Below are 25317 nucleotides of genomic sequence, written 5' to 3'. Positions count from 1 at the left end.
TAAATGTTTATGTATGATGCTATAATGTTTGCTATGTAAAAAAAAAAAATCAAATTTTTTTATTCATAAGTATGTATTGGTTTATAGTTCATTGTCTGTAATGCTCTAACAGTCAATGCCACAACTAAATCAAACATAATCATGATGATATGTGTATTTCATTTTCCCTATCTGAATTAATAGTGAAAAAATAGTTCATAGACTGTAAGCGAATAATTTCAAAGCAACAGGACTCCCAAAAATCATCAATTCTGTGAATTTCTGGACCGATACGAAATTATTTTTAAGTGAACGAAAATCAATGCACCTTGTATTGTTTTAATTATCTCTTCTGATGAATGATCGACCGTTGAATGCTTATGTATTTGTTATAGAAACGTTGAAAATTTTTCTGAAGATATAATATTCGATTTATTGGCTTTTGTATAACAAAAAATCAATTGATTGGAAGGACCATTGCTTGTAGGCAAACTTTATAAAGAGAGTAAAGGAAATTGAAAAAAATATTATACGATTTCTAAGTTCTTTTGCGTGAATGCTGTTGCAACATGAGAGTGGAACCTAACATTCTGTGTGTTGATTTTCAAAATTTCTTATGAAATCAGAAAAAATGTCAATCCTTTTATTTTTACCAATAATTTTTATAATTCATAATTTTTTTGGAAATTTTTAATGTTTTTCTATTTTTAATCTTTTTCTTGCATAAATGAAACCAATTTTAAAGAATTTAAATCGATAAAATAAGTTTAAATTTGAAGATTAACTATTTTATAATTGTATTTTCAAATTTTGATTATGAATAATTTAGATTTTAGAAAATCATTATAACTGTAAGAGAGAACAATGAAACATAACAAAAATTTATTTTGATAGCTTATGCTATTAATATTAATATACATTCTATCTTGAATAAATGCTTGTATTTAAAAAATATGTAAAAATAGTCATTTATTTTAGTAAATTAAAGGGTATTAGATGGTATTAAGATATTCTTCACGATATTGCCTTTTGATTATTTATAAAATAGGAAGTGCTCATGATGCGCATAAATCGGTATTAAGGGAGTGATTCTTGGTATAAATTACATTACAACAATTGAAGTTAATTCTATTGACTGTTATTGTTGCTATACGAGCTAATTTCGGGGATATTCCTTCATAATCTTAAGGATTTTTACGGTTTATATTTATCAAATTCTTTCGGACGTTGGTTCATTTCTTATCCAAAAGTCATGCGGATTAGGTGCGTAATTTTTTTTTTAATTTTATTTTTTCAATTTAACGTTATTAACATCATTATTTCTAAGCGATATTATTCATTCAAGTGATAGATACGGGAAACAATGCATGCTTGGTTTTAAATTGCGGAATATGGTGAAGATTATTGAAACAATCTAAATTCTGTTATGCCATCTATATAAAATTGCTGGTTTTCTACTAGTTCATATGATTCCTAGGGATTTGTTCTGTTTTTACTATCAGATGAACGTAAAAGCAAAAATAAACGTCACTTTTTTTGACATACAATCAATTGATTTTTAAAGCAGTCACATATCAGCACACTAATTTTTCCAAAAATGATTAATGCAATCTCAAAAAATTTGGTCACTTTTTATGAACTTGCTATTTTTTTCTTTCCTTTTCTTATCAAAAGAATATGCGGCCGATCTCCCATCTTCATGGTATTTTTATATCTCAACTCATGATAATATTTTCCTCAATTTATATTCCTCGAATTGCAAATCATCTCAAAAATCAAATCCTAAGTTCAACCAAGCAGCAAGATACTTCAACGATGTACCATTTATAAGCGTAAATTGCGATTTCAATCCATCAGTATGCAATTTTTTTCATGCTTATTCAACGCCATCATTCATTTTAAAGAAATATAATATTTCTGAACCTATCGAGTTTATAGGTAAGCGAACCGTGAACGAATTCATAAATTTTATTGAAATGGCAACAGGAAAATCCAGTACTTTCTCTTCAAATCAACTAAAAGTATTAACACTATATACAATTGACAATTTCATTCAAAACAATAAGTATGCACTAGTACTTTTTAAGAACGGATTTTCCTACATCAACGTTTTGAATAAGATCATTCGAATGCTAACAAATGTTTATGAGAACACTGATATTAAATTCGGTGAAATCAATTGTATTAATTACTATTCTTCGTGCGATAAATTCAATAATTATGCTAATTTAGCTTTATTTAAAGATGGCAAGCAAACTCATTTATTTAAAACACTTAATTGGAATACAATTCTTGACAAAATAAATTCAGAGTGCAATTTTAGCAAAATGTCTACTGGATTTACAAATGTTAATGTATCCGACAAAATTAAAAGTGAGATTGAACAATATGTCGACACAAAAGACATAGAATACATTACTGATAATTTCCTGCAGAATATAATATATAAAATGCAAGAGAATCCAAATCTTACAATAGATTATTTCCACAACCAATTTGTTCATCTTGTATCAAATGCATATGCAAGCAGAGATGTTTTAGATGAATTATACAAGAAAATGAAGATTTTGGAATATTTTTCTGAATATAATAACTCAAAAATAAATTTGCATGATGAAGACGAGATAAAATATTAGAAACACACGCCTTTGTGAATTCGTTATTAATTTAATTTATTTTTTCTTATATTATTGTAAATATATCTATCTATTTACACTTAAACAATATTTGTTTTTTGGAATATGACATAGCTGTACTATTTATTTTTTCAAAGCTTTGAGTCTTTAAATATCCTAAGATAAAATGAAGATTCAAGGGTAGAAGTGCTAAAATATAAAGATACATTATGCAAACTTAACAGTCACCTACCCGAAATCAAGAAAGGAAGAATCAAAACCAGTTCAACCATAATTATTATATTTGCCGTTTGAATCTCAATTTTGAAAGTAATTGAGAGTGATTTCGTAATAAATAATATTCACAAAAATAAATTAGACAAATCTATCAAGTAATAAAAGATAGCTTGTGCAATAAAAATTCATATTTTAAGGGAGATCTTCCATTATCTTAAAGTTCTTTTTCCTCAATTTGAAGCTGTTTGAAATTTTCATGAATAACTGCGTTCTTTAATAACCCATTGGGGTAATATGCTTGCTGGTAGAAGTTCGGAATTAAAATGGCTATGTAACGGATAAAAATTGTAAAAAAACGTTTTTTTGAGGATATTCAAAAAATGAAGCCCCGCGCTTTCCGTGATATGAGACCCTCCATGCTGAAAAACCCACTTCTCAGCCGTAATAAGGTAGGACATGCACCACCATCTACTCATGACCTTCCTCCGGAGGATTTCAGGTACGGATGCAGGACTAAAGTTGGTGATGGTGTTAAAGAGATGTTCCAGAACTGGGAAAAGGTTGATAACCCACCAGAGCAATTACCTTCAACACGTAGAACAACTGAATTTAAACCCAGCAATGACTATATAGCTACCAATCGTGCTGCTATCAGACATGGATGCCGCACAGCCAAAGAATTTAGAGAGTACCAGCAGAATCACCCAATTATGAAGAAACCAGAAATGCTGACGGCGCAATGGAATCAAAATCAGACTTCCACACACGTGTTGTTAACATGACCCATGGTATGCCAACACCTGTTACATCCGAGATGAAAGATTGCCTTACATGGAAATTTGGACGTGATGCAAAAGAAAGGGCACTTGCTAAGCGTCAAATGGAGGCTTCGATGAGAACACGATCTAGTTCAACTTCAAGACGTGCTACGTTGACTAGAGCTTCTCGTCCAACTCGTGCATCTGTTGGACATACAAAAGTAGCTTACGTTCCTCCAAAGGAATCTGATACATTCAAGATCAAAAGATTCGCAGATATTGATCATTATGCTATTGTTGACTACTGGGATTAAATTTTTTTCATCTTCTATAATTATGAGTAAAAAATAACTTTAAATGTTCAATCTAAGCTTACATAAACCAAGTGGAATCGTTTTAGGAAGAAAATAGACTTTTTATAGATAACGAAATCATGATGACAATTCTTTTCAAATCATACTCATAAAACTCAGAATACACACATTAGCTTTTAGTAGCAAGATATAATTATAACTAAATGTATGCATATTTTATTTTTGAAACAAAATAACAATTGAAAAGTATGAGAAATGTTGAAAAGAATAGAAAAAGTTACATGAGAATTGAACAGTGTAGAGGAGAGTGATAGCAATAGCACCATGACCGGTGTGGCCTGTTTCTTTGTAGCCATATGGAGAAGAGAATTCACTAAGATAGTCTTTAACTTTAACATCTGTGAAATAAAGTCCACTTGGATGGAAAGATGTTTGCAACATCCTATATTCAGAACTTGATTTCGATGTTTCATCGATCGTCATAAATCCATTATATCCTGACACATATGACGATCCACCGGCACCAGAAGTGATAGTATCCCATCCATCATCTCCTGCACCGCCTCCAAAATACCCACACCCACCACCTGAACCATAAATTCCTACTTTCCGAACATTACCACCTTTCCCAAATTCTCCTGGAAATCCTGTTGTTTTATCTCCATTTGAATGAGTTCCATTTGAAGCTTTCCCACCTCTATCTCGCTGGCCACCCTCAGAGATAGTAATTGAATATTCATATCTTATTGAAGCTTTGCTTCCGTTCTGTCCTGAAAAAATACCACCATTCCCACCAGGACAACTATATGAAGTAATTGAAGAAGCACCAGCACCACCAGAACTAACAATGATTCTGGATTTCAGTGATTCAAAATCTGTGCCGTTCTTAAGTCGGATATCACTACAGCCGCCGCCGCTCGATGAGTCTGTAGTGTTGACACCGGAACCGCCGCCGTTATATGGATTCAGTGAGTCTGCTTGTGAACCATGTGAACCAATATAGAGATAGAATGTTTGAGTGTGGAAGAGTCTGATAACACCTGATGTGTATGAACCAAGGCCGCCTGTAGCACTCGTGACATTGCCACCACTAGCACCCCAGACTTCGAAAAGGTAACTTCCTGCTGGTAAGTCAACCTTTGTAGGATGACATGTATGTGTGTCTTCTGGACATGGGTAGTCGTAAACACGACGAAACTTATCTTGGAATATTGATGTTATCTATAGTGAATCTCAGTTAAAAGGCATTAAAAAAATGAACTTTTATCGGACACATTTCCATCAACTTAACAAACATATATCGAATACTATTTTTGACAAATCTACAAAATATTAGATCAATTAGAAAATTATTTTCACAAAACAGCAAATATGGCGGCATATTCGATATATTATCTATTTTTATAAAAAAACATATTATCTCACAAAGTATGAATCAGAAATCAAATCATTTCTGAAATTTATCTCTGTAAGTAATATCAGGAATAGTTTATATGATATGTACCTAAGCAGAACAGCAGAGAACGACGTTGTCCTGCCAAAAAAGAAGAATAAAAAGAAAAAAAGAACTTGAAATTAAGGATAGAAGGATAGTATGTTTATTATTAATATTAGTATTAGTATTAATATATATAGTATGTGTACATAGTTATATAACGATTAAGCAGATGCTGTCTTTGCTGCCTTGTTAGATCTGTAGTTGATGATCTCGGACGTGTCAACTTTTCTTTCGCTGATGAGCTGGATCGTTGTCAAGAGTGGGAACTTGTCTGTTGCATTGCGTTCTTCTAAGATCTTGTAGACCTCTGCAGCGGCAAGTGTACCTTGAAGTTTCTGACCATTAAGAAGTTCTGATTCGCACTCTTTGAATGACTTGCCTGACTTGACAAAGTACTCGGCGCACTTCCTGTTACGGCCACCGTATGATGAGGCAACAATGTCGCCGAAACCACATGACTCAATCATTGTGAGGATGTCGACGCCTCTGTCTGGGAACATCATCTTGGCGAACTCGTAGATCTCGACGAAGCCTTCACGGAGGATTGCTGCCTTTGTTGACTGACCCATGTTAAGGCCATCAACAATGCCGCCGCCGATGGCAATGATGTTCTTCATTGTGCCACTCAACTGCTGTGTAACAATGTCGTTGGTGCATGAGATCTTGAACTTTGGTGAGTCGAAGAGCTGCTTCCATGTATCGCGCTCTGGGATGTCTGGGAATGCTAATGTTGACTCGCAGAAGTCACCGCGAGCAATCTCGTTTGCAATGTTGGCACCCATGAGAGAACCGCACTTGATGCCGAGGATTTCTTCGACTGTGTCTGTGAGGAGCTGGATCTTGCCATCCTTGAAGTTGATTCCCTTTGTGAGGAGGCAACCTGTAGCAGTCTTCTTGACGTGGCCTTTCATCTTCTCGAGTGTTGCTGGGAGGAACTGGTGTGGAACGACGAAGATGAAGAAATCTGCGTCACAACATTCGACGACGTCGCCAATTGCTTCGACGTTTTCGCCGAGGTTGTATCCTGGGAGATACTTGATATTCTCGTGTGTAGTGTTGATAGTGTGGATAAGAGATTCGCCATTGACGACTTCTTCGAGAACCCACATCTTAATGTGTTGATCCATTGATGGAACATTCTTGATGTTAGCTGCACAGTGGCGTGCAATGCAGCTGCCGAAGTTTCCGGAACCGATGAAGCTTAACTTGTATGACATTATCTAAAAATGATTGTTTTTTTCCAAAATTTTGCATCACTATCAATTTCTGTGTGCGTTCAAAATATTCTGAAGATATGGACCAAATTGCTTTCAAAACTTGCATAACTTATCAAAAAATTTCTTAAAACCAATCAGATTATGGCTCTACATCATGAGTAATTATGCATTTTTCTTAGAAAAACGCATGAATGAAAACAATCATAATCGTTTTCATTTGTAAAGAACCGCCAATCATCAATGATGGTTAAATTTGCATATGTTTATGCTGAGCATATTCATTTTTCAACGTGACATTCGAATAGACATAAACTTCTAAAATCAAAATTCAGATGTTTACAAAATAAAAATTAAAATTCAATGAGCTCATTCAATTTTAATTTTGAATCAACAAAAATTTTTCATAAATAATATATATTATTTAGTTATCAAATAATTATTTTTATTTTCTTAAGTTTACATTTCTAATTAAGAAAATCAATAAAATTCTCTATTTTCAACTTTACCAAATTACATTATAAAAAAGCTTTATATTTTTAATCAAAAATCCAGAATAATTCGATTTTTATTTCAAGCTGATTTCTTCCTTCTGAAAATAACTGTAGTTCTCACAATTTCATCATCTCCAAGTTCAAAACTTCAATATGTTCCTCTTTTGTTTTGTTGTTATAGTAATTTTTCAAAAAGTCCTGAATGATGGTATAGTAAGAATATCTTACACTAAAGTATCAATAAGTGTATCTCCTTTAGCTGCTTCTTCATTAATATTTTCAGTGCAAGTTTGATCTCGTTCTCCAAATCTAGCACGAAGAGATCCATCCATTGAGACCTCCTTTACGGATTCAAAGATAATTCTTTGAGTGTTTCTATTCCAGAAAAAGTCAGAAATTCCATTATATCCGATCAATAAAAGAATTTCGTATAAAATTCGGTATAGTGTCTTAGGAAATGTATTGAAAGTAGCCGAATCACCATAATATGCACGTCTGGTCATACCACTAACTTCAAACACGTCATAAGAACTATAATACTGAGAAGCTTCTTTAACTTTGTTTGCAGCAGCAGTCAAGGCACGCTCTATCTCTAATCTCATGTTTTCATTATAAACGTAACGTGGATAACAGCAGTAAATTACTTTTTGGTTTTGAATTTGATCAAGATTTCCGTTTTCTTGCCATGTCGAATAGTTTATTGGTTCAAATTCTCTTTTATCAATGCTGTATCCATCATCCTTCTTGTGGAAGGCGATACCTATCGCTTTTGGAGTTGCTGGGATAGAAGCGTTTTCTTCCATAATAGATTGGAGCTCTTCTCTGGATACACGAGGTGCACGAACATCTCTAAGGAATCTGACACAGTCATACGTGTTTTCTATCTTTTCTTCTGTGAGACCACAACAAACTTCTTCTTCTGCCTGAATTGGATCATAAGTCCCAGATTTGCAGTATGAGCAACATGAACAGCACTCGCAACAGTTATTATTGCTTCTTGCACGATTCATTGCATGACTTTCTTTTGTCAGGTTAGACATGGAATTAGTACAGCATTCTGGACCACCTGCACAAGGAGATACTCTTACAAGGATATAAAATGCTATGAATAGTGATGATCCTAAAGATAGAAAAGCAATTGCAGCTGCAGCTACTGGAACCATAACTAAGCATATACTTGATTGAACAATAGCAGCAATGCATATGTTTATGCCAATGTTGGATATCCATGTGCATAAAGGAACATTTGTGTCTGTAATGCAAGCAAAAATCCAAAATACAATTGTAGGGACGCAAAACATGATCATAGTAACTGGGAAAATCTTTCCTTTATAACACAATTGATAAGGTGTGTCGCCTACGCATTTTCCGACGATTTTATTATTGGTTCCGTTATATTCTATGCAGTGACCCTCGCAAGGACTATCCTCACAGCATACATATCCTTCTTGCAATGAACTTTCATTGCAATATGCTGAAAATGCACTGAGAACTAAAGCAAAAAACATTGAAAATAGTGGTTTTATGTTTGTCAAATTTCCATAATTTTAAATATTATTGAACTTAATCTACTATTGACTAAGACTATTTTTTGGTTATCGATTGTTTTTCTGAGATTGTAAATTGAAAAACAACGTTGCGCGTTATCAATTTTTTTACTTGCATTTTACATTGTTTCTAAAAATTAATGTATTTAGTTACACTGTCGGTACTGCTACACTCTTCAAATTCACATGATATATGCCAGACTAGACGAATTTTCCAAAAAATATTTTTCTATTTCTTGATATCAGATTTTGCATATTATATTTCGATTATTCTAAGATTTTTCATAACACTTTTATTTTAAAAATCTTTTTCATATGAAAAATTCTTATATATAATCATGAAAAAAATATTTCTCTTATAAATAGAACAACATCCGTACCTCTACATCAGCTGAAACATTAAATAATATGGGTATAAATATAAAATTATTTTAACGTTTGAATTAAATTTAGAAATGTTTGACCATCTTTGGATTCTTATACATGAAAGCAGATACAAATAATGTGAAAAAATAAATCACTAGTTAAATACGTATTCTTATGCTTTTATTCATTGATTACAAATTTTGATTAAAAATTCAATTAATTCAAATAATTGAGAGCAATCTGTCATTCAACGTCAAATTTTATTTGGTCCGGTGATAGTGCAACGTTTTCCCTCTTTCTAAACATAATAGTACCGAGTTCCAGTAATAATTTGATATATACATATCCTTCTAATAACACATTGATCAATGACTGCTCTTGAAATTATATCAAATAACTCTGATAATAATATGTTATATTTTATGAGTTGAACATCACAATATTGGATTTTTGCAATATGAACATCCTTTAATCGCTAGTAAATCATTGTTTCATACCAATAACGTGGATCGATTCCTTTTAGATGATCAGATAAAGCAAAAACAATATACTCAGATGCCACTTTTTTTGGTCTAAAAAATGAGTTTCCCCTTTTCTGATATTTGTATTTGTAATCATAAGAAGTACATGTTATTATAATTTAATAAAGAAGATGTAAATTATTAGTCACGTTTTAGTGATGCGATGAATGAATAGGTCGGATGGAAGAAAACAGCTCCCAGGCTCAACAACCGAGTAGCCAAGCTGAAAATGCTGATAACGCATCACAGTATGATGCAATCGATACGTTAAATCGATTATCAGAGCTTATCAAAGTTTTTGAACCTTTATCTGATATACTTTCCATTAAAATGGAAACAATCAAGCTCTCTTCAGCCATATTTACTAAGAATACAGCCAATATCGAAGAGCGAAACTCAGATTTTCAGAAAAAATCTGAAATCAAATCAAGAAAAATCCGAAAATTATCAGAGTACGCCTCTAAACTACTCGAACATACTAATACCTATCACAAAAAAGAGGTCGAACTTCAAGCAGAAGTCGAAGAACAAGAAGCAAAGTTTAAAGATTTGAAATCAAGCGTAGACAACCTCCAGGATACGATCAATCGCAACTACAATGATATATTTGTAACAAATAATATCATTGGCGAGGTTTCTCGCTCGATTTCCGAATCAATTTTATCAAAAAATAATATTTCTGAGGACATCGTTAAGAACAACGCCAATACTACCAAAGCCAAAGAAGAACTGACAGATATAAACTCAAAGATCAAAGATCTCGTCAATTCTCTGCAAAAACAAGAAAATGAAAAACAAGATCTTGAAAATCAACTGAATCAAAGGCGTTCCCAGCTCAGATCAGCCAAACTCAGCCTTACTACTGATGAAACCAGCGCCAAATCCATAAGCCAGAAGCTACAACAGACAATTTCGGAAATTCCAAATCTCCAAAACCGTTTAAACGAAATTGTAGCACTCCAGAACGAGAGAATTGCATTGCAAGAAGGATTCCAGAACGAAATCACCGAAGTCAAAGAGTCTACTGATAAATTAGAAAAAGAAATTTCAAAATTACAAAAAATCAATGAAGAAAGGACCAAAACTAATCAAGAAATGAACCAAAAAGTTACTGATCTCGATACTCATCTCAATGAAATCCAAGAAGAGCAAAAATCTTCAGATGAAAATTTGGATAAAATTATTCAAAAATTCCAAGAGATGAAAGAGTCACATGATGCAAAGATGTCCCAAATAAACGCGTACATCGAGTCAATCAGAATCAAATCTGCTTCTTTAGAGCAAGAAATAGCTTCATTTGACTCTTCAAAGCCAACGAGCACCGAAATTAAACAGGAACCGAAGAAGACACAAACTACTCGATCAAGACTTTTCCCTTCTCAATTTTAAAATAAAAAACTTTTTAATTTTTTTTTAATTTATCTTTATTTTTTCTTTAATTACTTAAGTTTAGCCAGATATAGGTAAATCATAAAGATGAAACATTTTTAATCATAAAATTTTGATATTTTCTGGAATTTCAGTTGAATTTGAAAGAATGTGAGTTCAAGAAAGCTTAAAATGCTATTGTATACATAAACAACTTCATAGCGAAGTGCAGTTACTTCCATTCGGTGTTCTTATTTTAAAAATGAGTAACAAAATTCCAATTGAGATTTCTTCTCCAACAACACTCTTATCTTCAATGTTAGAAACAAAACTATAGTTGCGATTACTTATACTCTATGCTTGCATTTTTCATATGAGTAATAAAATTCAAATTGGGATTTCTTCTCTATCCATGTTCTTATCTTCAATATGAGAAACAAAGGATAGTTGTGATTACTACTACTCTATGCTCTTATTTTTAATTTGAGGAACAAAACACGAAATAAGACTTTATATATATATCATCTCTATTTTAATAACGTAAGCCTCAAATTTTCTCAGATGTTATCTTAATTAAGCATTACATTGGATTAATAATAAAATTTCTTCTTAAACATGTATTTTATTCTAGCAAACGGGCTACCAGTAGCTAACAATATAGAAATTTGAGGACTGCACAACTCATATATAATGTAATTTCGATCAGAAATTTTTTATATTTGAGATATCAGGAATAAACATGCGTTTATAGCATACAACCTTCAATATACCATAATATATTCTCTATAACTAATGAATTTTCAATCAAGCTTAAAAAAAAATTATAACAAGATGTAGAACATACATTGAAAGTACAAGTACATTGCACCATAAGATAATAAATAGCTCTTTTTTGTCATTCCATTGAACTCGAATTGATCATATGAAGTTTGATTTGATAAAATATTTTGAACCTTTTCAAGAGCAGCAGAATTGGCACGTTGTATCTCTTCTTTCATGTTTTCATGATATATATAATGAGGATTGCATCTGTAAATAACTTTTTTCTTTGTAATTTTTTCAATAACTCCATTTTCTTGCCATGAACCATATTGTATAGGTTCAACCTCCTTTTGAACTACTTTATAGATCGCTTTTGTCTTATAAAATGCAATTCCGGCAGATTTGGGAGTTGGTGGAAGATTTGCATTTTCATCAATGATCATTTGAAGTTCGAATCTATTGACATGAGGTGAACGAGATTCTCTAAGGAATCTAACACAATCACATGTATTTAGAGCAGTATCTTCCGTCATACCACAACAATATTCATCATTTATTTCAAATGGATCGTAAGGTTTTGATACACAGAACGAAGAGTAGCATGGACATGATTGCGCCATTGCTTCTGTATGCGTATGATTTACCATTTGGTTTTCTTTAACTAAATCACTAAAACTTTCGTCATTTCCGCATTCTGGACCACCCGAACATGGAGCAACACGTATAAATGAATATACACCTAGAAACAGAGAAAATCCACCAATAATAAATCCAAGTGGCACACCGCCTGTGATAATGACCAAACAAGGAATTGATAAAACAATTGCAGCTAAACAAATATTTAGAATGATATTAGTAATCCATGTGCATAATGGAACATTTGTCTTGGTCATACATGATATAACCCAAAATAAAATTGTAGGAATGCAAAATCCTAGCATAATTGCTGGATACATGTATCCTGTATAACAAACATGATATTGTATTTCTGTAATACATTCTTTTTTACTGCGATTTTCATATATGTCAATTTGAACACAACGACCTTTACATGGATTATCTTCGCAACATACGTAACCTGGATCTAATGAACTTTCATTGCAATTCTCGGCTCTACAACTAAAAAAGAATACAAAAAACATGGAAAATAATTGTGTAAAATATAATTCCATCGGATCTCTTTTCAATTTTCTGGGTAACTTATTTTGTTGGAAAGGAACTGATTTCCATGAAGGAATAATTGATTCCGGAATAAATAGGATCCGCTTTGAATTATTTTATGGCCCACAATTTTTGAAAGAGATTTTTCATAATGATCGCGTCTTACACAAATGATATTCTGCAGCTATAAATGTTTATTCCAATTGTATTAAGACATTATGATGGCAAAAAATCAAATGAGCAACAAACTGTAAGAAATTCCTCGATTCATTTTTCAGCATTTTAACATATCTATATTATAATGGTATTATAGAATTCAAGTATACGATAACAAAAAAGAATGGTGTTTAAAATTATCTATAATAACATTAAAAAAATATTATTTCCCATATTAATTTATTAAAATTATCATTATAGATCATTTTATGCTCAATCATACAATGATACAATATAGAATCAAGATAAATCCATGTATTTTATTTCAATGAATATAATATTTGAAATATAATTGGATTATAAAAAGAGTTACACGTTGAGTGTTCCATTTCAACATATCAAAAATAATTAAAAGCAATAAATAAGAAACAGCTTTTATTTAAGAAACATTATAAAAATGGAAAAGTATGAGAAATGTTGAAAAGAATAGAAAAAATTACATGAGAGTTGAACAGTGTATAGGAGAGTAATAGCGATAGTACCATGGCCGGTGTGGCCTGTTTCTTTGTAGCCATATGAAGAAGAGAATTCACTAAGATAGTCTTTAACTTTAACATCTGTGAAATAAAGTCCACTTGGATGGAAAGATGTTTGTAACATCCTATATTCAGAACTTGATTTCGATGTTTCATCGATCGTCATAAATCCATTATATCCTGATACATATGACGATCCACCGGCACCAGATGTAACAGTATCTGTTCCATCATTTCCAGCGCCTCCACCGAAATACCCACATCCACCACCTGAACCATAAACTCCTCCTTTCCTAACATCACCACCTTTCCCAAATTCTCCTGGAAATCCTTTCGATTTATCTCCAGTTACATGTGTTCCATTGGAAGCACTACCACCTCTATCAAGTTGGCCACCTTCAGAGATGGTGACTGAATTCTCACTTGATGTAAATATTCTCTTTCCGTTGAATCCTGATAAGATACCACCACTAGCACCATTTGAATAAACTTCATAAAAACTAATAGCACCAGCACTACCAGAACTAACGATGATTCTGGATTTCAGTGATTCAAAATCTGTGCCGTTCTTAAGTCGGATATCACTACAGCCGCCGCCGCTCGATGAGTCTGTAGTGTTGACACCGGAACCGCCGCCGTTATATGGATTCAGTGAGTCTGCTTGTGAACCATGTGAACCAATATAGAGATAGAATGTTTGAGTGTGGAAGAGTCTGATAACACCTGATGTGTATGAACCAAGGCCGCCTGTAGCACTCGTGACATTGCCACCACTAGCACCCCAGACTTCGAAAAGGTAACTTCCTGCTGGTAAGTCAACCTTTGTAGGATGACATGTATGTGTGTCTTCTGGACATGGGTAGTCGTAAACACGACGAAACTTATCTTGGAATATTGATGTTATCTATAGTGAATCTCAGTTAAAAGGCATTAAAAAAATGAACTTTTATCGGACACATTTCCATCAACTTAACAAACATATATCGAATACTATTTTTGACAAATCTACAAAATATTAGATCAATTAGAAAATTATTTTCACAAAACAGCAAATATGGCGGCATATTCGATATATTATCTATTTTTATAAAAAAACATATTATCTCACAAAGTATGAATCAGAAATCAAATCATTTCTGAAATTTATCTCTGTAAGTAATATCAGGAATAGTTTATATGATATGTACCTAAGCAGAACAGCAGAGAACGACGTTGTCCTGCCAAAAAAGAAGAATAAAAAGAAAAAAAGAACTTGAAATTAAGGATAGAAGGATAGTATGTTTATTATTAATATTAGTATTAATATATATATAGTATGTGTACATAGTTATATAACGATTAGGCAGATGCTGTCTTTGCTGCCTTGTTAGATCTGTAGTTGATGATCTCGGACGTGTCAACTTTTCTTTCGCTGATGAGCTGGATCGTTGTCAAGAGTGGGAACTTGTCTGTTGCATTGCGTTCTTCTAAGATCTTGTAGACCTCTGCAGCGGCAAGTGTACCTTGAAGTTTCTGACCATTAAGAAGTTCTGATTCGCACTCTTTGAATGACTTGCCTGACTTGACAAAGTACTCGGCGCACTTCCTGTTACGGCCACCGTATGATGAGGCAACAATGTCGCCGAAACCACATGACTCAATCATTGTGAGGATGTCGACGCCTCTGTCTGGGAACATCATCTTGGCGAACTCGTAGATCTCGACGAAGCCTTCACGGAGGATTGCTGCCTTTGTTGACTGACCCATGTTAAGGCCATCAACAATGCCGCCGCCGATGGCAATGATGTTCTTCATTGTGCCACTCAACTGCTGTGTAACAATGTCGTTGGTGCATGAGATCTTGAACTTTGGTGAGTCGAAGAGCTGCTTCCATGTATCGCGCTCTGGGATGTCTGGGAATGCTAATGTTGACTCGCAGAAGTCACCGCGAGCAATCTCGTTAGCAATGTTGGCACCCATGAGAGAACCGCACTTGATGCCGAGGATTTCTTCGACTGTGTCTGTGAGGAGCTGGATCTTGCCATCCTTGAAGTTGATTCCCTTTGTGAGGAGGCAACCTGTAGCAGTCTTCTTGACGTGGCCTTTCATCTTCTCGAGTGTTGCTGGGAGGAACTGGTGTGGAACGACGAAGATGAAGAAATCTGCGTCACAACATTCGACGACGTCGCCAATTGCTTCGACGTTTTCGCCGAGGTTGTATCCTGGGAGATACTTGATATTCTCGTGTGTAGTGTTGATAGTGTGGATAAGAGATTCGCCATTGACGACTTCTTCGAGAACCCACATCTTAATGTGTTGATCCATTGATGGAACATTCTTGATGTTAGCTGCACAGTGGCGTGCAATGCAGCTGCCGAAGTTTCCGGAACCGATGATGCTTAACTTGTATGACATTATCTAAAAATGATTGTTTTTTTCCAAAATTTTGCATCACTATCAATTTCTGTGTGCGTTCAAAATATTCTGAAGATATGGACCAAATTGCTTTCAAAACTTGCATAACTTATCAAAAAATTTCTTAAAACCAATCAGATTATGGCTCTACATCATGAGTAATTATGCATTTTTCTTAGAAAAACGCATGAATGAAAACAATCATAATCGTTTTCATTTGTAAAGAACCGCCAATCATCAATGATGGTTAAATTTGCATATGTTTATGCTGAGCATATTCATTTTTCAACGTGACATTCGAATAGACATAAATTTCTAAAATCAAAATTCAGATGTTTACAAAATAAAAATTAAAATTCAATGAGCTCATTGAACAAAAATTTTCAATCAATAAAAAAATATTAAAAAAAATATATCATTATACAACAATTACATTTTCATTTTGTTTCTTTAGTTTACAATTAATTTTTTTGTGAACAGCTTAATAATTAAACATTGAGTTATTCTACATCAATTCATTTACTGTGAATTATTAAAGTTTACAATACAAAATTTTTGTTCAATGAGCTCATTGAATTTTAATTTTTATTTTGTAAACATCTGAATTTTGATTTTAGAAATTTATGTCTATTCGAATGTCACGTTGAAAAATGAATATGCTCAGCATAAACATATGCAAATTTAACCATCATTGATGATTGGCGGTTCTTTACAAATGAAAACGATTATGATTGTTTTCATTCATGCGTTTTTCTAAGAAAAATGCATAATTACTCATGATGTAGAGCCATAATCTGATTGGTTTTAAGAAATTTTTTGATAAGTTATGCAAGTTTTGAAAGCAATTTGGTCCATATCTTCAGAATATTTTGAACGCACACAGAAATTGATAGTGATGCAAAATTTTGGAAAAAAACAATCATTTTTAGATAATGTCATACAAGTTAAGCATCATCGGTTCCGGAAACTTCGGCAGCTGCATTGCACGCCACTGTGCAGCTAACATCAAGAATGTTCCATCAATGGATCAACACATTAAGATGTGGGTTCTCGAAGAAGTCGTCAATGGCGAATCTCTTATCCACACTATCAACACTACACACGAGAATATCAAGTATCTCCCAGGATACAACCTCGGCGAAAACGTCGAAGCAATTGGCGACGTCGTCGAATGTTGTGACGCAGATTTCTTCATCTTCGTCGTTCCACACCAGTTCCTCCCAGCAACACTCGAGAAGATGAAAGGCCACGTCAAGAAGACTGCTACAGGTTGCCTCCTCACAAAGGGAATCAACTTCAAGGATGGCAAGATCCAGCTCCTCACAGACACAGTCGAAGAAATCCTCGGCATCAAGTGCGGTTCTCTCATGGGTGCCAACATTGCTAACGAGATTGCTCGCGGTGACTTCTGCGAGTCAACATTAGCATTCCCAGACATCCCAGAGCGCGATACATGGAAGCAGCTCTTCGACTCACCAAAGTTCAAGATCTCATGCACCAACGACATTGTTACACAGCAGTTGAGTGGCACAATGAAGAACATCATTGCCATCGGCGGCGGCATTGTTGATGGCCTTAACATGGGTCAGTCAACAAAGGCAGCAATCCTCCGTGAAGGCTTCGTCGAGATCTACGAGTTCGCCAAGATGATGTTCCCAGACAGAGGCGTCGACATCCTCACAATGATTGAGTCATGTGGTTTCGGCGACATTGTTGCCTCATCATACGGTGGCCGTAACAGGAAGTGCGCCGAGTACTTTGTCAAGTCAGGCAAGTCATTCAAAGAGTGCGAATCAGAACTTCTTAATGGTCAGAAACTTCAAGGTACACTTGCCGCTGCAGAGGTCTACAAGATCTTAGAAGAACGCAATGCAACAGACAAGTTCCCACTCTTGACAACGATCCAGCTCATCAGCGAAAGAAAAGTTGACACGTCCGAGATCATCAACTACAGATCTAACAAGGCAGCAAAGACAGCATCTGCTTAATCGTTATATAACTATGTACACATACTATATATATATTAATACTAATATTAATAATAAACATACTATCCTTCTATCCTTAATTTCAAGTTCTTTTTTTCTTTTTATTCTTCTTTTTTGGCAGGACAACGTCGTTCTCTGCTGTTCTGCTTAGGTACATATCATATAAACAACTCCTGATATTACTTACAGAGATAAATTTCAGAAATGATTTGATTTCTGATTCATATTTTTTGTTATGTAATGATTAATAGTATCTATGAAGAATAGATTATATAGTGAATACATCTTAATATATGCTGATTTGTGAAAATAATTTTCTATTTGATCTAACATTTTGTAGATTTGTCAAAAATATTATTCGATATATGTTTGTTAAGTTGATGGAAATGTGTCCGAAGTAGTATAGGTATCGGATCCTACGAACTATTTTGAAAAACTAATTTTGTAATATGCTTAAGAAATAGCCGAAAATATACGAATTTCATGCATAAAAGGGCTCAAAATACACACTATCATTAGTTTTTTAAAGCAAACTAACTAACGTTATGAATATTTCAAAGCAAATTAACGGCGGAGGTTTTTGTGATATGGAAAAATGTTAGTTGCTCAATTATCTCACTATTGGATGGACTTTTATCGAGCGAAATTTTGGCTGTAAAGACAATTCTGATATTGGTAACATGGTGATAAGAACAAATAGTCAGTTTGCGTGGTTTATGATGAGATAATTTCGATTTAAAAAAAAACATAAAAATTGATTTTAATGAGCGATTATATTTGAATATGCTCTCCTAATTTGAAGGAACTGGTTAAATCATGAATTGATCATGAATAATTTTTTTTCAAAATAACAATTATAATTTCATATTCATTATAAGTTGAAAATATATCATAAAGACTTTATGAATGATAAATTCGTAAAAAACAAGTTAGTTTGTTTCTGAAAATAATAATAATAAAAACCAATTTAGACCCAATAATTTTTGGCGGGATAATTGAGATGTTACGATTGAATTAAAAAAAAAAGCGGTAATACATTTTTACAATGATGAAGAGGCTGGCAACCTCTGAGTCAAAGCACTTGTTAATGCAATGATGAAGAGGCTGGCAACCTCTGAGTCAAAGCACTTGTTAATGCAATGATGAAGAGGCTGGCAACCTCTGAGTCAAAGCACTTGTTAATGCAATGATGAAGAGGCTGGCAACCTCTGAGTCAAAGCACTTGTTAATGCAATGATGAAGAGGCTGGCAACCTCTGAGTCAAAGCACTTGTTAATGCAATGATGAAGAGGCTGGCAACATCTGAGTTAAAATACTTTTCCCAGTGTGGGAGTAATTTGAAAAAAAAATTTAGTTCATATATTGAAAAAAACAAAAGTAAAAATTAAAGTTTATAGGTTGTGTTTTGATGAGCTAATTGTTAAGATATTGTAGTTCAAAGAAAAATTGGAGTTTCGAGGAAGTGTCTCGACAGAGGAAACTTTCATATCGAATGTTGCCTCTGTCGAGATGTATGTGACAGGCAAAGTGCAATCACCTATCAATATTGCACTTTGCCTGTCAAAAGTTCTTCGCATCTCTTGAGGTGTGAGGAAGTTTCTCGACAGAGGAAACTTTCATATCGAATGTTGCCTCTGTCGAGATGTATGTGACAGGCAAAGTGCAATCACCTATCAATATTGCACTTTGCCTGTCAAAAGTTCTTCGCATCTCTTGAGGTGTGAGGAAGTTTCTCGACAGAGGAAACTTTCATATCGAATGTTGCCTCTGTCGAGATGTATGTGACAGGCAAAGTGCAATCACCTATCAATATTGCACTTTGCCTGTCAAAAGTTCTTCGCATCTCTTGAGGTGTGAGGAAGTTTCTCGACAGAGGAAACTTTCATATCGAATGTTGCCTCTGTCGAGATGTATGTGACAGGCAAAGTGCAATCACCTATCAATATTGCACTTTGCCTGTCAAAAGTTCTTCGCATCTCTTGAGGTGTGAGGAAGTTTCTCGACAGAGGAAACTTTCATATCGAATGTTGCCTTTCTCCAGATGTATTACAAATAAAAAAGAATTCCATCCCAATTACACTCTATAATACAACACTATCAATATGATCAAATCACATCCATATTAAAATATGAAAAATCCAAAATCATTCTCTCTCAAAATCATATATCCACACATATCACAACGCGTTGTTGCAATTTCTTCATAAATACTAATTCCAATCTTATATAATATACAAAAAATATCTTTATTTAAATATATCTTAGTACATTCAATAATAATTATACTAGGTACATCTATCACATTAAGTAAACACATATTTATTATGATTTTAATAAAATTTAGTTTATATCTTTTTCAATATATAGTATTTATGCAACACCATATGGTGTTTTCTCTCCCATATCTTCCATATGTCATTATAAGAGGGCATCCACATTTTGCATGTTTTTCATCTTTGAAACGGTCTATTGACCATGCTTTGAGACGAAAAACATGCAAAAAAACGAAAGATGCGTAGTTGAGTTTGTACCATGAGTGGTGCATGATCCGATATATGTTGCGCCTCAATTTTGAGATTTTGCCAAAAGATGAATAAAATTGATAAAGAATAATCAGAAAAGAAAGGATATATAAAGATATTTTAGTGTTTTATATATTTGTAATATGTTTATCAAATTATTGGGATATGATTGGGATAATTTTGTTGTGCATGAAAATTCGGTTCACTTCACTTCTGACAAAAGTGACAAGTTTACATGGCAAAAATATATAGGGTATTTTTTTTTAAAAGTAGTTATCTTTATATATAAAAATAAAACTTTTGATATATTTGAGTAAATGATTTATTAATTTATTTATTTATTTTTTTAAATCAAATCATATAAATATATATAATATATAATAGTGAAATAGAACAAGAGATAATTATTGATGATTAAATTGTAGACGAGGATAAAAGTTTAGATAAATTAATAAAATTAGTGTGGAATCAGACAAATTTCGGGTTGTTTGGGAAGGAATTGTTGGCTATGATGTACTGATTCATGATCAGTACATCATAGCCAACAATTCCTTATACAAAGTTCAAAAACTTGGGTGCAATCAGAACTGATTGCACCCAAGTTTTTGAACTTTCCATTAACAATTGTTCAATCACATTTATACAACCCAAATCTATACCAATCATACTCTTATTCATACATCATATTTTAAAAACTTTTTTGCAATATGATATATGTAAAGTGTCAAAAATGAATTGAACCGAATTTTCATGCATTACATGATTGGGATAATTTAATCAGAAAAATTTGAGATGAGAAGAATTTCTATACAGAGGAAACTTTCATATCGAATGTTGCCTCTGTCGAGAAACTTCCTCACACCTCAAGAGATGCGAAGAACTTTTGACAGGCAAAGTGCAATATTGATAGGTGATTGCACTTTGCCTGTCACATACATCTCGACAGAGGCAACATTCGATATGAAAGTTTCCTCTGTCGAGAAACTTCCTCACACCTCAAGAGATGCGAAGAACTTTTGACAGGCAAAGTGCAATATTGATAGGTGATTGCACTTTGCCTGTCACATACATCTCGACAGAGGCAACATTCGATATGAAAGTTTCCTCTGTCGAGAAACTTCCTCACACCTCAAGAGATGCGAAGAACTTTTGACAGGCAAAGTGCAATATTGATAGGTGATTGCACTTTGCCTGTCACATACATCTCGACAGAGGCAACATTCGATATGAAAGTTTCCTCTGTCGAGAAACTTCCTCACACCTCAAGAGATGCGAAGAACTTTTGACAGGCAAAGTGCAATATTGATAGGTGATTGCACTTTGCCTGTCACATACATCTCGACAGAGGCAACATTCGATATGAAAGTTTCCTCTGTCGAGAAACTTCCTCACACCTCAAGAGATGCGAAGAACTTTTGACAGGCAAAGTGCAATATTGATAGGTGATTGCACTTTGCCTGTCACATACATCTCGACAGAGGCAACATTCGATATGAAAGTTTCCTCTGTCGAGAAACTTCCTCACACCTCAAGAGATGCGAAGAACTTTTGACAGGCAAAGTGCAATATTGATAGGTGATTGCACTTTGCCTGTCACATACATCTCGACAGAGGCAACATTCGATATGAAAGTTTCCTCTGTCGAGAAACTTCCTCACACCTCAAGAGATGCGAAGAACTTTTACAAGCAAAGTGCAATATTGATAGGTGATTGCACTTTGCCTCTCCAAACTCTCAAATATGCTTCTCACCATACATCAAACGGGCAAATTTCTCCTTAAATTTCTCTTTATTTGAAAGGTTTTCAACAAAGCTATACCTTAAAAATCTGTGCTTGTTATATCTGATCATTTGTGTGTTAGGGGAGGTAAATTTATTCCACTAGAGCAAATTTTTTCCGAGGTTTCTCATTCGATGAGAAACCTCGGAACAACTCTTCAATAGTGTAATGAATTTGTGGTATTTGTCCTGCAAACAGCGAGAGAACTTGTCTGTAATTCGTTTATGATGAAGTTATCTGGATGTCTCTCAGATGAGGAAGGAAGTCCAGAAAACTTCACCATAAGTTAATACTTGTGTATTTCTATGACTCTCTTCACGTCAGAGAATGTAAATTTACTCGAATAGGGCAAAGTTCTGCTCAAGTTTCTCATTTGATGAGAAACCTCGGAAGAACTTTGCCCTAAGGTAATGTATATGTGATTGTTGGCCCGCAGAGAAACAAGGAATCTGTTTGTATTTCGTTTATGGTGAAGTTCTCGGATGTTCTCTCAAATTATATGGAAAATCAAGATAACTTCACCATAATTTGTTGTAGTTGTGATTCTCTGGCTCTTTGCCGGCCAGAAAACTAGAAAATAGTTTATAGTGGGAGTATGCTCGATGAATACCTACTCACTAAAAATATACGTTATTTTTTGTTTTCCTATGGGAAAATAGTTTTGATTTTTATACTATCGTATGCTTTGTTATTGCATGAATTGTCTATTTTCTTAATAAAAACTCATTTTTCCGTGTGATTCTGAATCAATGCATTCCAAAAAAGCGTTTTCCGCCTTTGAAACGTGAAAACACACATTGCATGAAGAATCAGAGAAGATTTTCTATCTTTCAATTTTTTAGACTTATTGAAATTTGATAATAACTCCAAATTAAGCTGATAAACTCATAGAGCACATAAAATAACACATGCCTATCATATTTGAATTTTCTAAAAATCTCCAAAAAAATCGCGTTTTAAAAATTTCGTAGTTAAAAAGTAAATTTTTCACGAAAAAAACTATAATTGGTTTTTTTTGGAATTCTTCGAGTTAGAAAATCTTCTCTGATTCTTCATGCAATGTGTGTTTTCACGTTTCAAAGGCGGAAAACGCTTTTTTGGAATGCATTGATTCAGAATCACACGGAAAAATGAGTTTTTATTAAGAAAATAGACAATTCATGCAATAACAAAGCATACGATATAAAAATCAAAACTATTTTCCCATAGGAAAACAAAAAATAACGTATATTTTTAGTGAGTAGGTATTCATCGAGCATACTCCCACTATAAACTATTTTCTAGTTTTCTGGCCGGCAAAGAGCCAGAGAATCACAACTACAACAAATTATGGTGAAGTTATCTTGATTTTCCATATAATTTGAGAGAACATCCGAGAACTTCACCATAAACGAAATACAAACAGATTCCTTGTTTCTCTGCGGGCCAACAATCACATATACATTACCTTAGGGCAAAGTTCTTCCGAGGTTTCTCATCAAATGAGAAACTTGAGCAGAACTTTGCCCTATTCGAGTAAATTTACATTCTCTGACGTGAAGAGAGTCATAGAAATACACAAGTATTAACTTATGGTGAAGTTTTCTGGACTTCCTTCCTCATCTGAGAGACATCCAGATAACTTCATCATAAACGAATTACAGACAAGTTCTCTCGCTGTTTGCAGGACAAATACCACAAATTCATTACACTATTGAAGAGTTGTTCCGAGGTTTCTCATCGAATGAGAAACCTCGGAAAAAATTTGCTCTAGTGGAATAAATTTACCTCCCCTAACACACAAATGATCAGATATAACAAGCACAGATTTTTAAGGTATAGCTTTGTTGAAAACCTTTCAACGAATGAGAAAGTTAGGAAAAACTCTACCTTATAAGATCAACTATAGAATTCATAGCTCTTTGAATACTAGGAAACATTAATGCAGTAGTTTAAGGCAAAGTTTTTCCGAGATCTACGAAGGATAGAGAGATCTCGGAAGAACTTTGCTCTGCACAAGTAATTTCAGAATCTATGGTCCTCTAAGGACCAGAGGACGGTAATGTAAAAGAATGATGTCAATAGCAGATAAATAATAGCCTTAGAAGTTCAATACGTGCACAGTTTGACTACATTGCCCTAGTAGTTAGACTGTACAGGTATTGTACTTCTGGCCTAAAAAATCCTCATTGAAGACAATAGGTAGAAACTCAAATTGTTGATAAATATCCCAAAATATCATAAGAGAGCCCATTATTGTTACCTGGCTCCTTCCTGGCTTTCAAAGTCTGTAAACGAGAAGTCTTGGCTCTTGTGGTAATTGCTTCCAAGAGGTTTACTCAATTCGAGTAAAACTATAAACCCTGTAACTGACATGTACTTCCTTGAATGGGCATTAAAAGTAATTTAACCTAACGAATAGTAACATGACTCTCGTAAACGAAAAAGAGAATTTGACGCAGTCAAATCCTCTCTCTCAAAAAGTGGACTTTACATGGCAAATTTCAAATGCATGTAAGGTCCAATTTGATCAGTTTCAGGATGGAATTGGAGGCCATGAGGTACTGACATTGCATCAGTATCTCATAGCCTCCAATCCCTTCAAAAAATGGGAGAAACTTTGGTCGAATAATTTAACATTCGGCCAAAGTTTCTCCCATAATTAATGAGAATGAAAGGGTAAGAGGCATATAGGGTCACTATATACCTCTTACCCTTTCATTTTCATTTGGAGGTCAACAAACCCGGAGTTAATTGCAAACAATTAACTCCAAATTTGTTTATGTTAAGGAAGGAATTGGAGGGTAAGAGGTACATAGTATGAATATGTACCTCTTACCCTGCAATTCCTTCTAGAAAGTTCCAAAACTTTGGGTTAATTGCAAACTATTAACCCAAAGTTTTGGAACTTTCAAGTGGAGATGGAAGGCTTTGGGGTATATATTAATATAATATACCTCAAAGCCTTCCATCTCCACTACAAATGAGAGAAACTTTCTTTTTCCGAATAGTTTAACATTCGGACAAAGTTTCTCCCATGTTTAAGAAGATTGGAGGGAAGAGGTACATAAGTATGAATATGTACCTCTTACCCTGCAATCCTTCTAAAGTTCCAAAACTTTGGGTTT

General features: G+C 33.9%; 8 protein-coding genes and 2 pseudogenes across 10 annotated transcripts, besides 4 other annotated features; 4 read left to right on the top strand and 6 right to left on the bottom strand.

Annotated features, from left to right (window-relative positions):
- Nucleotides 1-3211: 3211 nt before the first annotated feature.
- Nucleotides 3212-3613, top strand: TVAGG3_0749430 (protein of unknown function (DUF4483); the record flags this gene model as incomplete). Its single annotated transcript, XM_001297129.1, has 1 exon — nt 3212-3613. The coding sequence occupies one exon, from the start codon at nt 3212-3214 to the stop codon at nt 3611-3613; it is 402 nt and encodes a 133-aa protein (XP_001297130.1).
- Nucleotides 3614-3645: 32 nt separating this feature from the next.
- Nucleotides 3646-3903, top strand: TVAGG3_0749420 (protein of unknown function (DUF4483); the record flags this gene model as incomplete). Its single annotated transcript, XM_001297128.1, has 1 exon — nt 3646-3903. The coding sequence occupies one exon, from the start codon at nt 3646-3648 to the stop codon at nt 3901-3903; it is 258 nt and encodes an 85-aa protein (XP_001297129.1).
- A 216-nt stretch (nt 3904-4119) lies between these two features.
- Nucleotides 4120-5185, bottom strand: TVAGG3_0749410 (annotated as a pseudogene). The gene has a single exon. A coding segment is annotated over exon 1 (1066 nt).
- A 294-nt stretch (nt 5186-5479) lies between these two features.
- On the bottom strand, nt 5480-6628 carry TVAGG3_0749400 (glycerol-3-phosphate catabolic process; the record flags this gene model as incomplete). The annotated part of the gene is made up of 1 exon (XM_001287964.2): nt 5563-6618. One exon carries the CDS (start codon nt 6616-6618, stop codon nt 5563-5565), a length of 1056 nt encoding a protein of 351 aa, XP_001287965.2.
- A 705-nt stretch (nt 6629-7333) lies between these two features.
- TVAGG3_0749390 (uncharacterized protein) lies at nt 7334-8617 on the bottom strand (the record flags this gene model as incomplete). The annotated part of the gene is made up of 1 exon (XM_001298709.1): nt 7334-8617. The coding sequence occupies one exon, from the start codon at nt 8615-8617 to the stop codon at nt 7334-7336; it is 1284 nt and encodes a 427-aa protein (XP_001298710.1).
- Nucleotides 8618-9633: 1016 nt separating this feature from the next.
- Nucleotides 9634-10934, top strand: TVAGG3_0749380 (uncharacterized protein; the record flags this gene model as incomplete). Its single annotated transcript, XM_001298708.2, has 1 exon — nt 9724-10932. One exon carries the CDS (start codon nt 9724-9726, stop codon nt 10930-10932), a length of 1209 nt encoding a protein of 402 aa, XP_001298709.1.
- A 798-nt stretch (nt 10935-11732) lies between these two features.
- Nucleotides 11733-12968, bottom strand: TVAGG3_0749370 (uncharacterized protein; the record flags this gene model as incomplete). The annotated part of the gene is made up of 1 exon (XM_051245169.1): nt 11733-12566. One exon carries the CDS (start codon nt 12564-12566, stop codon nt 11733-11735), a length of 834 nt encoding a protein of 277 aa, XP_051091756.1.
- A 457-nt stretch (nt 12969-13425) lies between these two features.
- TVAGG3_0749360 lies at nt 13426-14491 on the bottom strand (annotated as a pseudogene). Its single transcript has one exon. A coding segment is annotated over exon 1 (1066 nt).
- A 293-nt stretch (nt 14492-14784) lies between these two features.
- Nucleotides 14785-15939, bottom strand: TVAGG3_0749350 (glycerol-3-phosphate catabolic process; the record flags this gene model as incomplete). The annotated part of the gene is made up of 1 exon (XM_051245168.1): nt 14865-15920. One exon carries the CDS (start codon nt 15918-15920, stop codon nt 14865-14867), a length of 1056 nt encoding a protein of 351 aa, XP_051091755.1.
- An 894-nt stretch (nt 15940-16833) lies between these two features.
- Nucleotides 16834-17983, top strand: TVAGG3_0749340 (glycerol-3-phosphate catabolic process; the record flags this gene model as incomplete). Its single annotated transcript, XM_001293940.2, has 1 exon — nt 16853-17908. The coding sequence occupies one exon, from the start codon at nt 16853-16855 to the stop codon at nt 17906-17908; it is 1056 nt and encodes a 351-aa protein (XP_001293941.2).
- Nucleotides 17984-18480: 497 nt separating this feature from the next.
- Nucleotides 18481-18912: a mobile genetic element.
- A 1986-nt stretch (nt 18913-20898) lies between these two features.
- Nucleotides 20899-21059: a mobile genetic element.
- Nucleotides 21060-24729: 3670 nt separating this feature from the next.
- Nucleotides 24730-24912: a mobile genetic element.
- Nucleotides 24913-24979: 67 nt separating this feature from the next.
- Nucleotides 24980-25313: a mobile genetic element.
- The last annotated feature ends 4 nt before the right edge of the window (nt 25314-25317 follow it).

This window comes from Trichomonas vaginalis, chromosome III (assembly GCF_026262505.1).
Source record: "Trichomonas vaginalis G3 chromosome III, whole genome shotgun sequence".
Taxonomy (NCBI): domain Eukaryota; phylum Parabasalia; order Trichomonadida; family Trichomonadidae; genus Trichomonas; species Trichomonas vaginalis.
The sequence above is the reverse complement of the archived record's forward strand: the minus strand, read 5'-3'. Positions and strand labels throughout refer to the sequence as shown.